Here is a 23,863-nt window from a genome sequence, read left to right on the forward strand (position 1 = left end):
ATAATTTGAGCAGGATGGCAAAGGTAACTAGTGTGCCACTAAGCTAGCATTAGTATGGTACTCTTTACCATGTTTACAGCAGGAATTTGTACAATCTCAAACAGGCGCACCTACAGGTACTGAAAACTTGCACCATTGTTCCTAGTGTATCATAATTGCATGAATGGATTGGGGCCCCCTAGATAAAGATCTTGTCATTTTGTCCATTTCAATTCAGCTGGCAGGGACATTGAAGGAGAAACTTCAAGACATTGAGAGGAAACACATGGAAGAATTGAGAGTCTTACAACAGGACCAAGATGAGCAGCTAGACATGATGAAACAGCTACACAGCAAGGAATTGGAACATCATAAGTCAGCCAGTAATGCTGTACTAGGTAGGCTCTCTTTCAAAACAAGTTTTATTCAAAACAGGTTTAGCCAAACAAAAAGGTGTTATTATAAATGAAATGACTATTTCAGGAATTCACTAGAGTGTTCACGCTGCAAGTTTTTTTTTTTTTGCAAAAAAGAAAATGCCTTTGAACAATAAAAAAAAAACGCCTCAAAACTTGAAATACAAGTTGGTCTAGTAGGAAAGACTGGCTGCTCCTCATTGGAGGTGTTCTATTATGCGATGAGTGTCCTTAGATCCTTTATTGCTGCCATCTTTGAGTTGCATGCTATTGTTTCATAGAGTTGCACATACTGGGTAAGTAGACCTCTTGTGCATTCATTGTTACTTAACAAAAAACAACAACAAAAACATGAAGCTCCAACATGAATCTCTGAATGAAGTTTTCAGACTGGAACCACATTGTTCATTGTGTTGAGACACACCCTAAACATTACATTTGTTGCCCTAATTTTGCTAGCACGGATGAAAGGTGAGCTAGAGTTTCTTCAGGGTGCCTTTGAGGCTTACAAAGGCACATTGGTCCAGGACATGGAGGAGAAATGGGCCAAGAAGGAAAGTGACATGAAGATACGATTCCAAGAAGATATGGAGAAGGCTTTATATGAGCAAAGTGAGTACTTGTTAGACTTCGTTGATACATCTGCAATTGTTGCCATTATGGGGATCTCAATCTCTGCAAATCAAAGTGGAGATGCAGGGCTAGGAATTAGCAGGACTAAGTGACCTTAATCTGTTAATATTCCTAATACCAATCCAGAAAAATCAACAAATCGTGTTCCATTTGTGTACCAATAAAAATGATAAAAACACACATGACAACAGGAACTCCTAGGTTGTTAATTTGAGAAAAGCTGGTTATGGTTTGAATGTCTAGACAGTATTTAGTCCTTGGCCCATGCAAGAAACAAATCAGAGATAAAGATTATGGAATTGGAGCCAGGATAAGAACCTTTCACAGTCTGGTCTGTGCCTCAGGGCACAGTGCCAGACCTGATGCAAACTATAGTGTTTTTAGAGAGCTACCTTATATGGGGTACTTGCACACAGTGAACAGTGGAAGTACCCCATAAACCCCATCCGTACAATGTGTGTACACATTTGTGTGTGGTGTACATGGAGGACAATTCTTTGTTCTTCTGGCAATTTCTTTTGTTTGAAGATTTTTTCAACTGCTTCCATTGGTTTTTGTCACAATGCCAGCCCCCAATTACCCTAATTAAACTCCACCTGTGTGTCCTCAATGCACATGCACAGCTAGACATGGCTCCACACACATGTACATGTAGATACACATTCTACATGTACATGTGGATACACATTCTACATGTACATGTAGATACACATTCTACATGTACATGTAGATACACATTCTACATGTACATGTAGATACACATTCTACATGTACATGTAGATACACATTCGAGCATGACAGTTTGTTTCCAGTCTCATTATTGAATCATATCAATGGAAAGGTAACAACACGTATGGCCCTTTTCTGTAGTAGAAGAAAGATATGTGTATTGCAGCGCGGCCCAGATTTCGGACACGTAGTCTGTTGGGCCTTTTTCCCAATTTGTTCTCCCCATGCCAGCTTCAGGTCTGGATTTCATACTAATGGGAATCAACTGTATTGTGTTTTATTTTAGAGCTTCAAAATTATTTCTAACAACTTGCCTCTGTAGACAAAATACAAGTACTGCAGGGAACAGGAATTAATCTTGTGGAATGAAGCACAATTTTGAGCCCTGAAATGTTGTCTGCTTCAAGAGTTTAATGTTTCGTCTGTGTCATAGCTTATTACAGAAAAAAAATCCTGTGAATGTGACAGAAATGATAACCAAATTTTACTTTCTCAGGAACTGAACTGTTAGAAGATGCAACTAGAGAGAAGAAAGCCATCAATCGTGAATTCCAACGACAAATCCAGATTCTTAACAAAGACCACAAAAAGGAAATAGAGGTAAGCAGATTATCAGACTCATTGGTAATAACAAAATATTTTTGTAAGTGCTGGATTCAGGCCAGGGTCCAGAGTATGAAGTAAGTTTACATTTCTATTAGTATTGTTCTGCTTTTTTTGTTGAGAACGTTGTTAATTTAATATCTTTTTCATCTGCTTAGGGGATGATGAACCGTTTCTCTAGTACATCAACGGATGTGGCCAACTTGAAGCGTGCTCTTGAACAACTGAAGAGAGTTCAAACACAGCTCGATGAGAAGACAGATCAGTTGGCTGTAGCACAGGATAGCCTGAAATCTAGCAAGCACGAGGTGCAACAACTGGTAAGGGTCTTGAATCATGACTGACTGTGTCATCAAATCATATGCATACTCAAGTACGTTTTTCAGTGCACATACTTCATGTTTGTAATGACTCGGACCTGCTTTAAATTCAAAGTGTGCATTAACATTTTGGACAATCCAAAATCATATAAGTATTTAATTTGGTGGAACAAAGTAAAATCACATTTAGTGGAAACAGTTTGCAATCATTGTGCTAGCTATTAGAGCGTGTAACTCTCGCCAGTCCACGTTAACTGCTATGTGAACGTCTTGGTACCAAACACTAACTAGTCTAGTCACAGACTCCCGTGTTCAAATTTACCAAATTGTTATCCGTGTGATCGATTGAACAGAAGTTGAGGTCAACAGCTTTAATTTTTACACAGTCATCTATTCGCAATACATAAAATCACGATAACTCAAATTCGGATTACTCAAAATTCCATTTATCTCGAAGTAATAGTGTATGTACATGAATACCCTGTAACTCCAAATGCCCGCACCGGTACCTCCGTTTATCTCAAACTTTTCTTCGGCCAGACCATAAGAGCCACTGCCAAAACAGTCACAAAGAAGTGTACAGAGCGTAAAACGTTTTTCATGAGTCATTACTGCCCAACGCACTTTGTCTTTTCACGTAGGGACATGGGGGATGCAGCGTGCACGCTGCCTTGTGATCGGACTCCAGCCCATAACCGCAACAAATCCTGGCTTTAGAGTTTAAATAGCCTGATTGCTACCGCTGGTCCAATTGTAGACCTCCGCACACTGGCAGTCCAATTGCTGGCTGTTTGAGGTGGCCATGTGACTGGTGGCGCGTTTATCCTGTGAGGATAAACGTGCCTGGCTTTCGAGTTTATTAAATAGCCTGATTAATACTGCTGGCCCAGTTGCAGCTGGTGCGCCCTCTGTTGATTGAATAGGACCTGTCATGTGAGCACACATCGAAAAAACCTTAGCATGGTGCGTCGTTGAACAAACGACGTGAATTAAAGATTTGCCACAGACATTATACAATTTGAGTGGTTTATTGTTATGTTTGTCTATTGAGCAAAACCGTTCAGATAAGAACGATATAAAATCTGAGTAAAATGATGATTTATGACTTTAAAAAGTACACCATTAGAATGGGAAAAATATTAAAGTGTGCCAAGTAACGTTCCATTTCATAGCTGGGTAAAGTGAGTTACTGTGAAGCCATTCATGTACGTACATGTAGATAACATGACTGTAGAAAACTCTGAAACCTTGCTGAACTCAAACTCCGGATACCTAAAATATTTTATCCATTCCCTTGAGATTTGACTTAACGAGTGTTGACTGTATTTTCAGTGTGTTGTAAATTGTAATGTTTTCTTTTCTTTCAAAACATCCTTTCATTGCCCTTGTGTGGATGGACCCAGTCACGACACAAACTAAATGCAAAAAATAGGATGTTACACACGTTGTAGTCTGTGTGATGTGAATGAGTAGATACATTGTAAATTCATTGCCAGAGAATTGAAATAACATAACTTACCTAAGAAGTAACCACCTGTGCAAGGGAGTCAAAACAGGGCAGGATTTCATCGTTCTGAAAAAAAGTATTTTTACTGACCTTTCGTAAATAGAGTATCTCTCTCAGTTCTTCAGTTTTTCTTGAATACAAAAGCAATTTGAACAAACTTTCCTCTGTTAGATTGCAGCTCCATTGTATTTTGTATGAATACTTTGTCCAGCCTGCAATATCATGATTGTCACTTCATGTTGCATTTGACAGAGAGCACACCTCGCTACCTATAAGGAATCCTTCCAGGACAAAGTGGATGAAGTTGATGATAAGTACAAAGAGCGAATACATCTGCTTATGACAGAGAATGGAGAACTGAGGTAGGTCATCACTACACAAGTTCAGATGGGTTGTCAGATGACAAGTTCAGATGAGTGTTCTATATGGCCCAATCACAAGGGCCATGCATGGGACCAACTGAACAGGTTTGCAATATGAGCAGTTCACATTACAGTGTGCTACTAAGAAGATTTCGATGTTTAAATCAAACGAGGTGTTTATTTGTAAAAGAATTGCACAGCAACATTATCATAAATAGGAAACAAAATGTTAATAATAGCCAGTTTTGGATGTTCCGATGGAAATAAACTGCACCGTGGGGGGTCGTATGGCGGCCAGCTTGAATTCCGGCTTTGCTATAATGGTTTAAACCAATGTTTACCATATCTTTCAACTAACAACCATAATGAGATATATAACCCACTTTTCCATATAATTTTGACACGAGGACATATTTGAAGCACCAGTTTTAAGATTTAAGCATGCCATCTGATCGAAAATATTTAAAAATTGAAAAAACTACACAAAAATAGACAATTTCCTGTATCTCTGGCAAGGAAGTTCTACTTTTTGACCCTTGTCTAATGATCATCGTAGTCATTGATATCGACGCTCAGCATTTTTGTCTTATCTCCTTCACACATGGGAGAATCAAGATGGTCCATGATGAACTATTTGTCCGAGTGACCATAGCGGCTTGAGGATGTCATCGGTCTTCATCCAGCCATGTCCATCCTCTCTTGCTTTGGGAGGACGTAAATCGGGATGTGGTACTACTTCCATTAGCACATCCAGTAATTTACTAGGTTGATGTGAGGGATGAGAGAGTCTTTGCAGGTTAGTAGATGGGAGAGCTGAACTTGTTGGACTTGCTGCTTAGCTTATCTCCTACCCGAACATCTTCTTGAGCAATGCTAATCAGCTTTCTGCATCATGTTGAGGTGTCTAAGATCCACAGCCTCATGCTTTCTGCATCATGTTGAGGTGTCTAAGATCCACAGCCTCATGTCCAAAGAGGAGGAGACAGATACTAGTGTCGTCCTTTTTACCTGATCAGAACTATGCAGTTGAGGTGTCTGAGATCCAAGTAGCAGGAGACGGATACTAGTGTTATCCTTTTTACCTGATCAGAACTACGCAGTTGAGGTGTCTGAGATCCAAGTAGCAGGAGACGGATACTAGTGTCATCCTTTACCTGATCAGAACTACGCAGTTGAGGTGTCTGAGATCCAAGTAGCAGGAGATGTATACTAGTGTCATCCTTTTTACCTAATCAGAACTACGCAGTTGAGGTGTCTGAGATCCAAGTAGGAGGAGAAGGATACTAGTGTCATCCTTTTTACCTGATCAGAACTACGCAGTTGAGGTGTCTGAGATCCAAGTAGCAGGAGACGGATACTAGTGTCATCCTTTTTACCTGATCAGAACTACGCAGTTGAGGTGTCTGAGATCCAAGTAGCAGGAGACGGATAATAGTGTCGTCCTTTTTACCTGATCAGAACTACGCAGTTGAGGTGTCTGAGATCCAAGTAGGAGGAGACGGATAAAAGTGTCATCCTTTTTACCTGATCAGAACTTTGCAGTGGAGGTGTCTGAGATCCAGGTAGCAGGAGACGGATACTAGTGTCATCCTTTTTACCTGATCAGAACTATGCAGTTGAGGTGTCTGAGATCCAAGTAGGAGGAGACGGATACTAGTGTCATCCTTTTTACCTGATCAGAACTACGCAGTTGAGGTGTCTGAGATCCAAGTAGCAGGAGACGGATACAAGGGTCATCCTTTTTACCTAATCAGAACTACGCAGTTGAGGTGTCTGAGATCCAAGTAGGAGGAGACGGATACTAGTGTCATCCTTTACCTGATCAGAACTTTGCAGTGGAGGTGTCTGAGATCCAGGTAGCAGGAGACGGATACGAGTGTCATCCTTTTTACCTAATCAGAACTACGCAGTTGAGGTGTCTGAGATCCAAGTAGGAGGAGACGGATACTAGTGTCATCCTTTACCTGATCAGAACTACGCAGTTGAGGTGTCTGAGATCCAAGTAGCAGGAGACGGATAATAGTGTCGTCCTTTTTACCTGATCAGAACTACGCAGTTGAGGTGTCTGAGATCCAAGTAGCAGGAGACGGATAAAAGTGTCGTCCTTTTTACCTGATCAGAACTTTGCAGTGGAGGTGTCTGAGATCCAGGTAGCAGGAGACGGATACTAGTGTCATCCTTTTTACCTGATCAGAACTATGCAGTTGAGGTGTCTGAGATCCAAGTAGGAGGAGACGGATACTAGTGTCATCCTTTACCTGATCAGAACTACGCAGTTGAGGTGTCTGAGATCCAGGTAGCAGGAGACGGATACTAGTGTCATCCTTTTTACCTGATCAGAACTATGCAGTTGAGGTGTCTGAGATCCAAGTAGGAGGAGATGGATACTTGTGTCATCCTTTACCTGAGCAGAACTATGCAGTTGAGGTGTCTGAGATCCAAGTAGGAGGAGATGGATACTAGTGTCATCCTTGACGTGATCAGAACTACGCAGTTGAGGTGTCTGAGATCCACAACCTCATGTCCAAGGCTAGATGCAAGGCTGATGTTGTTTGTACATTGGACACAGACATCTTCCTGCTGCACCATACTCGCGCTATCAGGCTAATTCATCTACATTGACACTGGGGATTTATACCATTCTGTTTACAGCTCAGTATGCAACACATCAACTCATACATGTAATATATCCAGAAAAATTCCCAGTTTGCTCTTAGAAACTGGTCCACTTGTACTATGTAAGCGTGCCATACAACAGCCGACCTCAGTCAAGCAGAGGAGGATGGTCGATTCCCTGGTGTAGCCTGATCCCTTAGCCAAGACTACTGTACTGCACTAATTGGCAGTTCTAATGTATCACCGGGAGGACTGCATCAGTGCCTTCAAAGGCATAAGTCGTCCAAGGTTGAACTCACCCGTCTGCAGAAAGCTGATGAGCCTTGCTCAAGAAGATGTTCGGGTAGGAGATCAGCTTGGCAGCAAGTCCAAGTTGAGCTCTCCCATCTACTAACCTGCAAAGACTCTCTCATCCCTCACATCAACCTAGTAAATTACTGGATGTGCCAATGGAAGTAGTACCACATCCAGATAAATTACGGCCTCACAAAGCCAGAGAGGGTGGACATGGCTGGGTGGAGACTGATGTTGCCCTTGAGCTGCTATGGTCACTCAGACAATACTTCTCCTTCACTCATAGACCTTCTGGATTCTCCAGAGTGTGAAGAAGATACGACAAAAATGATGAGCCGGTACTGTCTAACCCTAGCTATGATAATGTACTAGATGTGATAATGATTGAATTCCTGCATTTGACTAAATGAATAAGCTGCTCTCATGTAAAAGAGTGAAAAACCACTTAAAGTTCAACTCGTAAAAAGAGTGGAAGTTAATATACCATTTAGAGTGTTTTTTACTCAGACGCATAAGAATGAAAAAACGCACAAAAAGGTGCAAATCTCACTCTAATGGACTGAAGAAAAAAACAGTCAAAAAGAGTTGTCCTCATCATGGCTCTTTAAAAGAGTGGTTTTCACTCTTTTACATGTAGAGAGTGGCTTCATTATGCAAGGGTCAAAAGGTAGAAATTCCCTGCCGGAGATATAGGAAATTGGTCTATTTTTGCATATTTTCCCAATGTTTTAAATAATGTCACCTAGATGGCATACTCAAATCTATAAACTGGTGCTTCAAAACATGTCCTCATGTAAAATGTTTATGGAAAAGTAGGTTTATTTTGCTCTATACATGGTTTTTAGTTGAAAAGATATGGTAAACCTTGGTTTTAACCATTATAGCAAAGCCGAAATCCCAGATGGCCATCAGATGACCCCCTTAGTGCAGTTTATTTCCCTGGGAACACCCAAAATTGGTTATTAGTCACAAAAGGGTGTCGTTAAATTTGCAAGGGGTGCATGGGAGGCCTGTCTAGCTACTAGACTAAAAACAATTTTGTTTATAATGGCTGTCCCTAGAAGGAATCTGTTATATGCAATTACACCAAATTTCCAAACTCATGTCATCTAGCATACACTAGCCGATATATTTTCTAATTGCATTAACCCTAACTGCCTAGCGTCTTTTACTAGGAACTGGACCAAGTCCATCAAAATCCATCAATCACTGTGCGTCCAATACAAAACTGTACATGACATAATGGAATCCACCACTGACGCACTGGTTGACATTCATGGACTTGCTACACAGCTTTTATCACAATAGCAGTACAAGAAGCTAGGCAAAATCAATCGGATACCCCTAGCTCTGCTTCAGGCCATTAGGCCCAAGTCCATCATACTCCATCAATATTTGGTCAAGCTAGGCCTTCTGGACCAAGTCCCCCAAAATCCCCAAATCGGGGGAGGGATTTTGATGGAGTTGGGGTGGTTAGGGTTAAGACTAAAATTTTCAAAAGACATGTTAGGAATGGCCTGTAATGTTTTGACTTAATTACTTTGGGGAAACTGTTAAAAAATATTAAAATACTAACCAGATAAGGTAAAAATGGTGTGGCATCCATGTAACATTGTTAACCTGTTTTACTTTAAAATGTCATGCTGAAAAGCATCCCAATGCTCGGAGACTTTCTAAAATAATTAAGGGAGTCAAGAAAAAAATAAATTAATATTTTGGTTACTTTGAGCAACCCTTATACATCTGAAAGTCCAAAAAATGTTCCCAAACGTCATGGAAAAGACCCATATTTGACTTTGGGTCAGTGGCATTTTAAATGGAGCCTTTGACATAAAACAATAACTAATGAAAATATAGCAAAATACCATCAAGACACCTGTCTTGGTAAAAGAAGCACTAGATTAGCACTTTATGTGATGGATTCAGTCCAGCAGCTCAGTAGGCATTTCAAGGCATGTTTGAAAGTCATTTCAATACTTTCTATGACAAATTTTGTTACAATTTCATTCAAGAAAGATTCAGCTATGCCTTTCATAAATTTATTGCAAGAGCCATGTTGTCATAAGTAAAGTGAGTAAAAGTAGACATTGTAATGATGTCGTTAACCGTGTTAATTTGCACTTCCACTGATGTGCTTAACTGAAACATATTTGAAAACAAACTGGTTTTTTTCCTTCAGGAAACGCTACTTGCAGAAGTGTGATGAGCTGTTTACTGAAAAATCTGCAACTGAAGTTAAAAGAGTTGAGAAAGCGATGAATTCCAAGGAACTAATGCAGGTGTGTTAGCAAGAGGGTTGTATAAGCCATTGCTGAAAAGATGAATGGAACATTATGCAGAGATTGTGTGTGTATTCTCAGCTTTATATTTGTGGGAAACGAGATAAGTTTATCGGGGGGCATTATGGCTTTGTAAAGTTTCTGTTGTGGCTGTTCCTGAATTAATTTGCAAGTTAAAGAGGTTGTGCAATGCTCGAAGACATTTCCATCATTTTTCGGGTATATGTAGCCTAAGGTGTGATGAAATAAAAACGACTATTGTTTCTGTCATGAAATGAATACAAAAGGTACTTTTGAGAGCTGTTTTTCAGGTCCTGTTTCGACCCGAACGTGCAATTTGTGTAAAAGTCGTCATTGGGGGCAGCAAACAAATAGGGAGATATCTCCATTGACTTTTTTGTAGTTTCTATTGACTATTCAGTGCGATGATAGTTACACAGCATTTTATTTATAGATCGGGAATCATTCTTTTGTGTTTGCCCTAATGGCCAACCATAGTAAGAAACGTATGTTACATCAACATCGTTCGATCATTCACATCACACTCTATGTAAAGCTGGCTAATTCACGGGTGTACGCGAGCCACTGGCCCGGCCGCGGGGACCGTAGATTTTGACACCGGTAAACGGTGTTGGAATTTCAAAATAATCCGTTGTTATGTGTCCGGGTAGCGAACGCACTAGGCCAAGGCAAACCTATATGCCTATAATTGTGTCAGTCGCTGGCTGTAATCACACCACATTTTTTTGCAATAGATTTCCATTGATTTATAGGGAAGACTCTTTTTGAAAATAATGATACTGCTCGTTAAATTTCGGGACTAGTGAAAGGTTATCAACCGGGATCCCGAACATGTCGTAAGTACAGAGATTTCTGTTTTATGAACGGAGCGTGACTATGAATAATTGTAGCCACGTTTACGGGTCGAGGTGAAACGGTAGTCCCATAATGTGTTGTCTCCTGGCCTTGTTTACAGCTTTTTTTGGTAAACAATAAAGTTAACAATTTTGAAATTTGAGTAACTTCATAATTATCGATTCAGGATGTTAAAAAAAACCGGTTAAAATTCACAAGGAAAGAAAAGAGAAGAGGACCACTTTTTTTGTGGCGAACGTATACATAAAAAGCACCAGGCAACACGAGGGACTTGACCGGGGCCCGCGACGCTGCTAACCGTACAATGTTAGTTCTGGACACGGTCGACCACATCCACTGATGTGACGCATTATGCGTGCCGTACGCGTATAATTCGAAAACAACCTGACGATCTGTCGTCTCTTTCGACTGAATATTCACCAGAATAACCTGGGAATTGTCTGTAAATCACGAATAAAGTTGCGGTAGGACTTTTGATGCTCATCTAAAAATTGTACAATGAACATAATACTTTTAGTCCTTGTATAAAACACAGCTATTGTTTACGGAAACATTGCAGACCTACCACTCATCAGAGCCGCGTTGCCTGGTGTTTTCAGCTGGCCAGTTACAGTATCCGTGTTTTTGCTGGTCTCTTTTTCGGGCAGTCGGGGCTCAAATTTATACTGAAGAACAGCTTAGAGGTCACCATTTCCTTGTTCAATATACTCATCCAAAAAAAATCAGCGATGGAAAGGAATATTAATCTCTGCGAGTCTTTGAGAAATGTTGATTTTTCACTGCTTGACTGCAAGTCACATGTGCTGGCAGGGCTGGTTGGGCAGCAGTAAAGAGCCGTTGTATAAACGAGTCCTGTTTATTACGTCACGATTTTTCTGATTTTACGAAGAACCCGACGACTGTTGATTTCAATTATGTGCTCGCCGACCAACAAATTACTCGATGAATTTCAGTTTTATAAACATATAAACGCACATTACAAAAGAATGGGAGTTTGTCATTATGATATATATGGGTCCACTCTACAATAAAAAAATATAAAAAACAAAGCGACTTTCAGCATTCCACAACCTCTTTAAGCATGAGCTTTGGATTTAACAATAAAAGTTGTTGAAAAATATTCCTCTTTTAAAGCAATTTTAAAAAGGTCAAGTCTTAGGTGTGCACAGCTGTGTAGGTCGTGTGCAGTGGAAATTAATACTTCTGGGTTTGTTATGCTTTTAAAAGTAATAACGAGGCTTTGCCTTGCCTACTTTAAAGGGGAGGTGGCTTCGCGTTTAAGTTGCCTACTTTGCCACTGGGCCACCTGCTTCAAGGTCGATTCAACTCGCACCATTTTTTTTTAATGGGGTATGTGGGGTATTTGTATTCTCATGTTATCCCTCTTCTTTAGAATTTCCCTTGTAGGGCACGGTCAGACAGAGATTGACTTGTAGGGCACCATTGTTCCTCTTTGTGTCAGTACCCTCTTGAGAAAAAAAACCACCCACACACACTGTTTCCACTTTATAGTAAAGCGGTGATAATTGTGGTTCTAAAACTACCTGTAAATGCATACCCCTAACTTGTGAGAGTGAACATGAACATTTTATATTTCCAGATGCTGGTACATGTCAAGAATCGCTCTAACATCAATCTAGCATGTGCTGATCCAGCTACCGATGGAAAGCCTCGTATTCCCATCCTACGCCCTGTCAGTGCCCCCAGTACCAAGAGAGAGGCTATTAGGGCCTTTAGGAAGGCTGGCGAGACAAACCACCTGAAGACCGTCACTGACAATCATAGGACTGCTGTCAGGCGACCCCACACTACGGTTGGTGGCCAGAGACGCAGCTTGACACCAGACTCAAGCATCAATGGGGCTCAGGGATCGCTGTTTGTTCCTATAGTCAGGGAGTCTTTAGCAAATAGTTTGCTTTAACTGGAATGTCTGAAATAACTCAAAATAATGCATTTCCACTTGGGGGTTTAGGTACTAGACTAGTACCATTTCCCACAATCCACGACAGTATTCATCTGTAGTCTCATAAAGCCAGCACACCCCTGGATGCACCGAACACTAGGACACCGGCTGATATTCAGGCAGCTATCATTTATTGGCATTATTGGGGACAATGGCTGCAGTTGAGTGCCTTGCCCAGGACATAACATTTCACTTGGGCTTGTTTAGCCCGCAGATGGACTAATATATCGAGCCTATTCATCGACACCTCCAATGAGAGACGACTGTTGCCCATACATGTAGCTTATTTTTGTCTTGCCTGGACTTTGTTCAGAAAAGACTATGCAATCACTATGTCTATACGTACTTACGTATGTATGTACAGTAAACTCCGGTCAAGTCGACATCGTACAACTCGCCAAATCGCTCGAGTCGGCCGTCTGACTAAAGTCCCGATTGTCTGTAATGCATTTCTATTTAAATTTTTATTTCTAAGTCGGATTTTAGAAGTCACCATTTCGCTCAAGTTGTTGTGTTACTCTCGGTCCCCTTTCCATAAATAACACAACAAACTCCTTTGTGTATGTTGGCATTCAAAAAATCACGCATTGGCATCGACTTCCTGCACTGCAGTTAGCAAGAAGTGTCAAGTGAAAAGTCACACACTGCTTTAACTGACGTCTGTTTTTATTGGCACAGCCCGTGATCGCTGCATCAGTGTCTGTCGGTTACAGCCAAGCCAAGGGGTTTCGCCAATACTACATCGTGAGCATATCAATACCAGTACCCCCTCTAGTCCTGTACGCATGTGCTCTGTCCATTTTGTCCATCTTATTGAATGATGCGGTTAATACCACGCACGCATTTATTTCGTAACTGTACACGTACATGTATTACTATTATGCAGTGGCGTAGCCAGGAATTTTTCAGGGGGGGGGGGGGGGGCGCTGGGGGGGCTGGAACATTTCATGGGGGGGCGTCATGTAGATCAATGATAATTTTTTTAGAAACTCAAAATCTCGGGGGGGGGGGGGGCGACTGGGGGGGCGACAAGGTTTCATGGGGGGCTGTCGCCCCCCCCCACGCCCCCCCGGTGGCTACGCCACTGCTATTATGTACTGTGGTCTCCACTATCAATACCCCAGCCTGTGATAATAAAATTTGTGGATTAATTTGCTGGAATCAACTCAACCTTATGGAGATAAACCAGCGTAAATCGAAGCCAATTAGTGCAATGAACCATATGTACATATAGGCCATTCATGTAAGTCGGCAAAGTGACGACTTACAGCAGATGTCAGCATTCGCGTAAGTCGTCACAAATGTCCGGGTCCCGAGAGTGCCGATTTGGCCAGAGTTTACTGTATATGTAGTATCTTGTATTTATGCGTGTACTGGTATGTGGTATTTTGGTTAAAGTTTCAAGGTATTACTCTAATTTCTAAAGTTGAAGTCCAATTGGAACTAAACTTAAATCATAGATGCAACATGGGAACCTTCATGTGATTATGATGTCAAGGGTCACATACAAAGGTCAAAGGTCATCTAAGGTTAAGTTGTAAAATAGACTGAAAATGTATAATTGGTCTTATTTGAAAAGTTGAAGTCCAATTGGAACCAATCTTGGGTCATAGATGCAACATGGAAACCTTCACGTGATAATGATGTTAACGGTCACACACTGAGGTCAAAGGTCACTCTTTAAAGATAATTGTGAAAGGAGGCGAGACGCGTGGTTCGAAAACCACCTTGTTAAGTGAACATGTGCATCTCAGGAGGCCCTAGAAGCTACATTACACACCAAGCTTTTGCAGTTAACAATGAATTCAGCTAAATTGGATCAGCTACTTGTGTCTATCCAACATGCTGGAAATGTTAGTTGACCAGCCTTGGTCAAGATAAGAAACGAGTAAGGGCATTGTCCAGTGAAATGTTGGGGGTAATATGCACAGGAGTACATCATGGTACCTGTCCAGTAACATGTACTTCAGTGAGAAAGCATTTACATGTATTGTTTTGTACCTCAAAATTAGAAGAATGCATCACTTTTAGTTGGTCCAAACATTGGCTTGTTGAGGCCAAGTCTCATGTAAGACTGAAAAGAACTTTATAGAAATGTTTTATTCTTGAAAGTGTTTTACCTGTCAGTAATTGACTTTTGTACATTTATATATAATATTGCAAGTGTTATAAACACATGCAAAACATTATTTAGCATTAGACATACCCATTGCTAATCGTCAACCCTCAACTATGCAATGGCTTTTAAACCTTACATCATAAGCACTTACTTTATAAAAGCACAGTTTTCTCAAGATTTGTTTGATCTATGCATATATGTGTTTTTATGTGCAAATGTTGGAGTATGTGTGCTGTGGACAGTCTGAATATCATGGTGATTTGCATTATTCTGTGGAACACTGTTTTCAACATTGTTCTTAAATTTATACATTTTTGTTTATCCCTTTCCCAATTAAAGTCTTTTAAAAGACTTTACACTATCCCATTCTTTTAAAATGTTGACTGAATGTTCCCATGTAACAATGAAAGAATTATTTTGTCAAGTTGTATATAGTAATTGTAATGTAATTACTATCATGACAATCAGAATTTTAGAATAATTTCAATTTTTAGCTCTCACCATGTGAAATCAGGCTCAAGATTGCAACAATGAAATGTAATTAAACTGATATACATGCATGTCATCAAAAGTGGTATCTGTGTTTGTTTACTGTTACTTTTTCTTAAAAAAATTTGGAATTTGTTTACAAAGGTCTAAATTCTTTGAGATATTAAAACAACTTGCCTTGTGCTTAATTTAGATTCAATGGGTTGTTTTGCTGATCCACATCTTATCCATTTGGAGCCATTGTCTTACTTCAATCCAGCAACTGAAGATGAAGTTCTACGCGTCATGCGTAGTTCTTTTAATACTCATGTGGCCTCGATCCACTTCCAACCTGGCTCTTGAAGGAAAACATAGCACCCATTCTCCCAGTTCTGACCTCAATAGTATATGCATCTCTGACTGATGGCGTATTCCCAACAGGAGCTCGCTACGCCATAATCAAACCCCTCTTGAAAAAGCCAACCTTGGACAAAAACATCCTCAGTAACTACAGGCCAGTATCTAACCTGTCACTTCTTGGAAAGATCATCGAGAAAATGATTTGTTCAAGATTGACAGCTCACATGTCCACAAACAAACTGATGGACCCTCATCAATGTATGACTGATCTTGATTTAAATCGGGTTACCTTCCTGGTGCTTTTAGACCTTTCAGCAGCATTCGACACCATAGATAGAGATATCTAAATATCTCCTCTCTCATCCAGAGTTGGTGTTCGTGATGTTGCACTGGAGGGGTTTAAGTCATATCTTACAGACTGGTCAACAGAGTAGAACTTAGTGGTAAAAAGTCGCTTCCTACTCACGTCTGTGTGGGACTACCACAGGATTCTGTTTTTGGGCCACTTGGTTAATCCATCTACACACCTCCTGTTGGAAACATAGGAGTTGTGACATTAGGGAGACATTGAAATGTCTCCTTAATGTCTGGTGTCTCCCTAAGGTATAACTTACGACAACAAAATGTCTTAGTTAGTCTGTAAAGTGTTTTACCATTGCACAAAAGTTTAAGGGCAAATGGATGCATTTTGTTTTTGGTAAAGGTCGTAAATGGTTCTTGGAATTTTCTTCAGGCAGGAAATTCCAGTTTCAGTTGTTTACAATTGTTTACAAAGAGTGATTTTAAAGAGTGATTTTTTTAAAATCAATCTTTGTCAAATTTGGTTAAGTATTAAATTTCATCATCATCAATTTCAGTTTAAAAGGACCTATAAAGATATTAATTTTAGTCAACATTCCTTTGTTGTTTTGGAATTATCAAGACCAAATTCCAAATTGTTATGCATGTAGCCTTATGTGGCTAGATCCTTCCCTGTCTCCCATGTCGGAAGACCCAAGACTCAAACCACATCTCTGTCATGCATATGATGACTACAAACACACATGTGCGAACTCCAATTCAACTGTCACATTATGAAACAGATTTCAATGATGTTTTATTTTCATAAAAGCAAAACTGTGAAATACACATATTGAAAGACACTTATTTTTGTTAAAATAACATTACACAAACAGATAAAATAGAAGAATAAAAAAAATATATATTAATGTGTTAGCACCTCAAGAAAGAGCAGTAATCTTAACATAATCTATTGACTAAATATAATCTATATATATATACTGACCAATTGGACTACTTCAGTATAAAGTTGTGTATACTAATTGTAATTTAATTACACATTTAATACCATTTCAAATTTCAATGCACCAACTTAGTGTAATTGGCCATAGAGTGACAATGCTATGAGTATGCTATTCACACTAATACTCGCAAGTTAACTGTATATCCTTGTAGTACTTGTTCAGTTGTACCAAAGCTCAGTTTGTGTCATTCAAAGTACGTGTACATGTTACATGTACATGTGAAAAGCCGCTGTTGATGTTTTGTGTCTGCTGTTAATGTTGTGAACGTCCCATGTTTATATGTATGTTTACAAAACTGAACTTTTCAAAACTTACTTTGAACAGACTTTCAAGTTGAGAGTTGAATTACTATGGAAATGTCTGACTTTTGTGCTTTTACAAGATACATTTGTAATAGAGTTACTTTTTGGATGTCAAAATTATTACGATAAACCGAATTATCAGTCTTTAGTCATTTTCTTTTAATGTCTAACCACATAGCATTCACAGAATTAGCAAGGTTCTCTGGATATTTAAATCAGGCAAAATTTGATCCTCTTTGTCAGCTTCCCTTCTAACATCCAGGTTTCAGTACGCACACACAAACAACTTTAAAATGCACATGATTGCCTTACAGCTTGAACACAGAAATATCTAACATTTTGCAAATACTCCCCATAATTATATTAGTAGTAAAATATTAAACAAAGTAGCGTTAACATAATATATTTGCTGAATAATACAACCAAAATATTTCAATGTTTACACAATATGTACAAAGATTATGAGAGAATATGGACACCAGATAATACACTATCACCTACAAGAGAAATTTAGTAATTTTAAAGATTGAATGTCCAAGACAAAACCTTCCTTTGAGGTAAGAAGAGATTTTGAGTGAGCATTTTATAATCACTACACTGTACAAACACAAAAACAGTATTGTGAAATAGAGTCCTTGTCTGGCATAGGAAGCAATGTTTTTGTTTGTTTTGTTTTTTACATAATAGTTGGAACTGAAATTGTCATGCATTAATTTCAGCTCATACTTTGGTTAATAATGACTTCACCGTAACATGTAACACACTTGATGTACATGTAATTTTCTTAAACCTGTAAAAGTGTATACAGATTACTCAGCATGACTATTAAGTGATCTTTTTGCTGATATTGTTCAAGAAGACTATTAGTAGACTGTAACATTTACATGTGTTTTTAAAGCTACAAGTTTACCTTGCTGATCAGATATACATATAGCACACATAACACTAAACTGTACAGTGATATGGAATATTTACATACTTAATGATATAATAACACTCAAAAGTGTTTTATTACACTTTGGCGGGCTGCTAAAAAATTGCTCGGATCAGATAGAATTTCAATTCAAGATGCTGGCACCATAGCAATCCCTCATCCATATCTGTGGGGATACAAACCAATAAACAAATATAGTTATTAACTCAAATTAAACATAGAGATCAACTACATTAATACATTTAAGAAACTTTTCACTTCAGAATTTCTCTCACTAAAATCAGCTTAGCTTTTAACAAATTTTCCAGAGCTTTTGATCTCTTTGGAAAATATTTGAACCACATACACACGAAACTCAGAACTGCATCCGACAATACAAGTGAATACAATAAATGTGGAAGTTCTTCCTTTTTCCCCTATGTTATTCCAGTATTCTTTAGGATGTCTTGGATTTCTTGAAGACACCCGTTGAGCAAGAGAAAGTTGCTTTTCTCAACTGATCAGTGGATGACACAGTGAGACACACACACACACAGACGCGTGTGTACATGCCGGCAATCGTGGATGCCCCATTGTCCCTAATCCTCTTTCCTTTGTTTGTAACTTTTTAGCGACAGCTCTCATTGGTTTTGTACACGATTTGAGATCGTGGACGTTCGGTCAATCGTGGACGTATTGTTTGCGCCCACATTCTTTTGTCCTACGTCCACGATTGCCGGTGTTTACACATGCACCCACACACAGTCATGTTTTACTATATTCTTGAGGACAATACTTTGTGTTTCCCTTTGTCCCTGTAATATAATACTCTCCCTTGGTGGACCATGGGAGAGCACATAACCGTATGAGAGGACCGTTTTTAACAAAAGTAAAAAAAACTCCAACTCCCGAGGACTGAAAGGATCTGTTGTTCTCCCTTTGTGTGTCCTCGAGGGGTTATGTAGAACACGTACCCACATACGTGTAGCAGCGTAATTTGAACGGTCAACATACACAGAAACGCAGGCTATTTTACTAAATGTTTGAGGACACGGCATTGTCTTTCCCTTTGTCCCTATAATATAGCACTGTGTCATAAATTAAGCACGCAGAGTTATGTTTGAGAGAGCTTTATTGTCCCCTTCTTTGGTTCCTATTGTTTCGACTTCAGTTTCAGACTATTGTTTCTTGACATATGTCCCATAAGGTTTGCACACCTGAGGACTTAGACCCAGGTCCACATGCAGTTGTAAAGGGTAAGTTTTGTACACATATTAAAAAGCCACTTGATTACTATCAAGTGACTTTTTAATGTGTGTACTGAGCAGTGATATGGGTTCCACCTAAAGGCTTGGTTTTGGACATTACCTTGAATGGGATGTTGTCTCCTGGCAGTAAGTCCCAGTGTGGCCTGGCCTACACTGGCATAAATCTGCTCCTATACACCGACCACCATACATGCATGGTCTTCTACAAATGGCTAAAAAGTCAGGGAACACAAAAAAAATAAAATATCAACATTTTTCCTTTTTGCTTATGCTTTTGATCCAGCAATAACAAACAGTGGATTTGAATCATATACTTGGTGTCTTTAATTTTCAACATATATTACATGTTTCTATTATAAATAAATGTGTGCTTGGGAGGTGTTAAACACCATGTTTAAGACCGGTTGGAGTCTGGAATGCTGATCGCCGAGGGTAATTATCAGCATTCCAAACTCCAACCAGTCTTAAATATAGTGTTTAATAACGACCAATACCTTTTTGGTAAAAAAAAAAGAATCTTTTCGGTCCAAAAATCAAAACAAGTGAAAAACTAGATGTTGCCAACCATTTTGTTCACCACTTTTACTTCATGTTTTATGAAACACCCCTCTGATTATAATATGGAATGTCCCTCTACAACTCCTTACCTTATAAGGAGATTGCCACGCGCGTCGCGTGTGCTGCGCGATGTTGCAAAATGCAGCTGGGCTAGTGTAGTGTGAATTTCGGACTATGATATACTGATTCACTGGTAGTGTTGCGCATGCATACGTGAGGATTGTGAACGTTCAACCAATAAAACGGTAAAAGGCACTAGATTTCATAGGAGTCCAAATTTCATGTGACACTAGAAAAGTGTTTAAGACCAGCCAGCCGGTCTTTATCATCAATTTAATACTGGCCATGTGACGGGCTCTCGACCAATGGGAATGGGTAAACTGTCTTAGGTATTTATGAATGTGTATTATTATGTCCGAACCTCTTCAGACACAATTTTCCCTTTTCCATTTGCAAACTTTCATTTTTGTGTGTAAAAGTGCAGGTTAGATGGGCAGGTTAGTTGAGCAACTTTGAAAAGTCAATTGAGTTTTTATCTGACAAGACGACAAATTTCTTCAGTCTGTACCCTGTAAACCACATTCAAAAGCAAACACTGACCAACAGCATTGAAAGGCACCAGACTAGAATGTGTCCAGATTTGCAAAATGATCCAATATCAGGGCAAGAGAGCAGCTAATGGCAGCATAAACATGACTTATTTTCATGATGAAAATACATGACTTTTTTTCAATTCGGGCGTTTCACAATGCAGTGCGCCACAAAGAGTTTGCCACGGAGAGTTAATTTTTCCCAGTGCATTGTGGGAGATGGTCGACAAATTCGCAGCGCGGGTTATTTGAAATTGTTAGTTTGTCTGGTCAGTAGTTTCTTACGAAACTTATTTTCATGATTCGAGTATCTGTTTTCTTTTTAATTGTGTTTTTGGTGTGTTATTTTAAGGCAGCAGAACGCTATGCCCCAATCCTTTACGAATTAGCTCAAGTTATCTACTGATACTGGTTCAAATGGGCTGTGTTTTGTCGACCGTAAACTTGAAAAATGGACTCTCCGTGGCAAACTCTTGGTGATGCACTGCATTGTGAAACGCCCAAATTGACTGTGCACAGACCCAAAGAATATCAAGCTGAATAATGAGGTGCAGGCAGTAATGACACTCAAAGTGTCTATCAGTGCATTTAAACTGCTGAAGCTGCGGTATGTGCAAGGAGTTCATAGTCCTCTGACTACATGGTTCAAGGAGTCCAATCCCACCCTTTTTATCACTTTTAGTGAATGACTTGCAAGCATGTTTAAATTGAATGATATCCCAAACAAAATGTGATCCTGATGAACCTGTGCATACTCACGTGTTTGGCAGTTGGACCCTCTGTAGCCTGTCTTGCACATGCACACATTGGGCTTGATACATTCACCACCATTACGACACCCTGACACACAGATAGCTGAAACATAACACAACCAAATATTGAACAGATCTGCTCGGTGTACATGTAGTTACCACCACACTTTCCACAAAACTGTTTTGCAACAGATGTGGAAGACATTCAACAACTGTTTGTAGACACTGCCAGACAGGAATCAGTGGTTTTTAACTGTATTTTATATATATGTAATTCACATCACCAATTGCAGTTGATTTTTTTCCAAAGAATAGGCCGGTCATTATGGGTGAGGCTTTCAGTTTGTGAGTGTGTGATACCACATGCAAAAAATAGGGAAGTTAGGAAACAGATTGTTACACAAGTGATAAAGCTGCATACCTCTTTCATGCTCAATAGGAAAACAAAGTCCGAGCAAAACCATGTTTTCAGGACACCTTTTTGTCAAACACAAAAAGTGAGTGAAATTATAAGTGCTGTTACCTTTATGGCACTTTCTTCCCCTGTAACCAGATGGACAAGAACATTTGTTTGGTTTGAAGCACCGGCCACCATTTAGACATCGTGGTTCACAATTTGCTGGAACAAGAACAAACATGTCACATAAGACTGGTATTGCATACAGTATGTTTAATGATCTGTTCTTTGATTAAAAAATGAAACCTCGATCCCCAATGCTAAAAGTATGAAAAACAAATACAAAACTTCATAGAAAACTCCCATTGCCCAACATTTGCCAGACACTTTGCAATATCTCAGTTAATTGTAATCACAAACCAATAGTTGAATACATCTGAATTATATTGCTGGAACATTCAGTGAAGACTGTAAACAGTATTCCATTACTGTAAACAGCCCATTCCTACTTTTCATACAGGTTTACAACATAGGGATTAACCCCACCACCATGAATTTCCCTTTGCTGCTTGTCAGTGCGCTTTGCATCATTTGTAGACTAAGCTGAGATCTGAACCCCACTGTTTGTGAATGTGGTTATTGCCCACTCTAATAACAAAGAGTGGACAAACACCCCCCCCCCCCAAAAAAAAAAGTACAATCAAATGGATGGCAGATTTCTTTATAAATATCATCTGTGAAGGGAAGCTGTGCCTGCATATGATACTTGATAGCTCTAAAGTGTACACTATATGATTTTCATTAAACCATCTTATTTATATGTCCCACCTTCAAAATCTCACTGGTGTGGTACTCCTTACAAAAGGGTGAATCAGCATTGCATTGAGTGTTTGAGTAGTATACCCTTATCAAAGCTTAGCATATTGAATCTGATCCAGGCCCCTGGGGGTAGGCCTATGCAGCTTTGCTCCATATTCTATGCAGGTTGATTACTTCAAAGTTCTGTCTTCTGTCAGAGTCCTGAGCCTGAAAACTGTCATATGCTCACAGGAAATCAGCCAGGCAACAGCTAATCATTTTCCAAGGGGCACTCATTTGGTACCAATTTCCAGCACCGTCCATCCAAGTCAACCTCCCTACCCCAAAATTATGTGAACTTACCAATAGCGCAGTTGGCTCCTGTGTAACCAGTAGGACACGCACACATGTTGGGCCGTACGCATGTGCCCCCATTGCGACAAGAAGGATTACAAATAGCTTAAAAAAGACAAAAATCCATTGCTATATCAAAAACCTTTGAATTAAATTTTATTTAATTATTAATATAAAATGAAGGAAAGGAAAACATAAAGTGCTATATTAAAAATTATACAACACCTGAATAAATCCTAGTCATCTGATTGGTGGATCGTTGATCACACGTCATTGAATTATTCGTACCAACGCACGGCGCGCGCGTGGCGCACAGTGCAATGGAAGTTCTATTGCACTGTGAATAGAACTTCCATTGCACGGTGTCGCTGCTGCTGGTGGTGGCACTGTTTTAAATCGAGATAAATTGAATATGATTGTTCTTAACCTGTCGAACAGTTTGCATTAATATAGATATGATGAACTTGTCGCACTTTTAAACAGTTTTTAACTTGAATAAATTGGCTATTAAACGTCAACCAATCAGATGACAAGGATTTATTCAGGTGTTATATAAAACAAATAATGAATGTTTCACGTTCGTGCAATGGAAAGAATAATTTCATTCGATGACAGATGAAATGTTCCGTTCCACTCGGCTTCGCCTCGTGGAATGGAACATTTCATCAGTCACCTCATGAAATTATTCTTACCATTGCACTCACAAACATTCATTATTTGTATACCAACAAATTCACTTTAAAAACTATTAATATCAATAGCATGAATCTACAAGTTTTCTTTTGCCTTGGTGATTATACAGATTGGAATCTCTTATGTTACAAGAAATCTCACAAACATACTGTTGTGGGGTCTGAATATTACTACCCAAATATTTTTGAGGGTATCTCAATTGTTTCAAGGTAACATTTTCTAGTATTAAACGTTCATTTATAAACATTTGGCAAAACAACTTGATAAACAAAAGGAACATTCTGACAGGAAAATGTGAGTGCCAGAATCCATTCTCTTGTTGACTGATGTACCAATCTATGGAATGGGACATAACTGATTACTAGGTTTCTCAAAAAGTGCCAAACTCTACCCATGACACTGGAATAAAT

The 23,863-nt window shown here is 39.3% G+C and overlaps 2 protein-coding genes across 7 annotated transcripts in view; one reads left to right on the forward strand and one right to left on the reverse strand.

Moving 5' to 3' along the window:
* Positions 1–13,480, forward strand: part of LOC119722635 (paramyosin, long form-like) — a 34,836-nt gene extending 21,356 nt beyond the window's left edge. For all 4 annotated transcript variants that reach the window (XM_038192849.1, XM_038192852.1, XM_038192850.1 and 1 more), the window contains 7 exons: positions 218–377; positions 855–1,007; positions 2,254–2,357; positions 2,519–2,680; positions 4,440–4,549; positions 9,639–9,738; positions 12,215–13,480. In XM_038192849.1, coding sequence (XP_038048777.1) covers positions 218–377; positions 855–1,007; positions 2,254–2,357; positions 2,519–2,680; positions 4,440–4,549; positions 9,639–9,738; positions 12,215–12,535 — 1,110 coding nt within the window. In that variant the 3' untranslated portion in view covers positions 12,536–13,480. The remainder of the gene's footprint in view (positions 1–217; positions 378–854; positions 1,008–2,253; positions 2,358–2,518; positions 2,681–4,439; positions 4,550–9,638; positions 9,739–12,214) is intronic.
* Positions 13,481–16,582: 3,102 nt separating this feature from the next.
* Positions 16,583–23,863, reverse strand: part of LOC119722636 (von Willebrand factor D and EGF domain-containing protein-like) — a 72,749-nt gene continuing 65,468 nt past the window's right edge. For all 3 annotated transcript variants that reach the window (XM_038192854.1, XM_038192853.1, XM_038192855.1), the window contains 5 exons: positions 22,770–22,865; positions 21,735–21,830; positions 21,219–21,314; positions 19,412–19,523; positions 16,583–18,230 (listed from right to left, as the gene is read on the reverse strand). In XM_038192854.1, the coding sequence (XP_038048782.1) occupies positions 18,221–18,230; positions 19,412–19,523; positions 21,219–21,314; positions 21,735–21,830; positions 22,770–22,865 (410 nt within the window). In that variant the 3' untranslated portion in view covers positions 16,583–18,220. The remainder of the gene's footprint in view (positions 18,231–19,411; positions 19,524–21,218; positions 21,315–21,734; positions 21,831–22,769; positions 22,866–23,863) is intronic.

Source organism: Patiria miniata, unplaced genomic scaffold (assembly GCF_015706575.1).
Source record: "Patiria miniata isolate m_02_andy unplaced genomic scaffold, ASM1570657v1 HiC_scaffold_16, whole genome shotgun sequence".
Taxonomy (NCBI): domain Eukaryota; kingdom Metazoa; phylum Echinodermata; class Asteroidea; order Valvatida; family Asterinidae; genus Patiria; species Patiria miniata.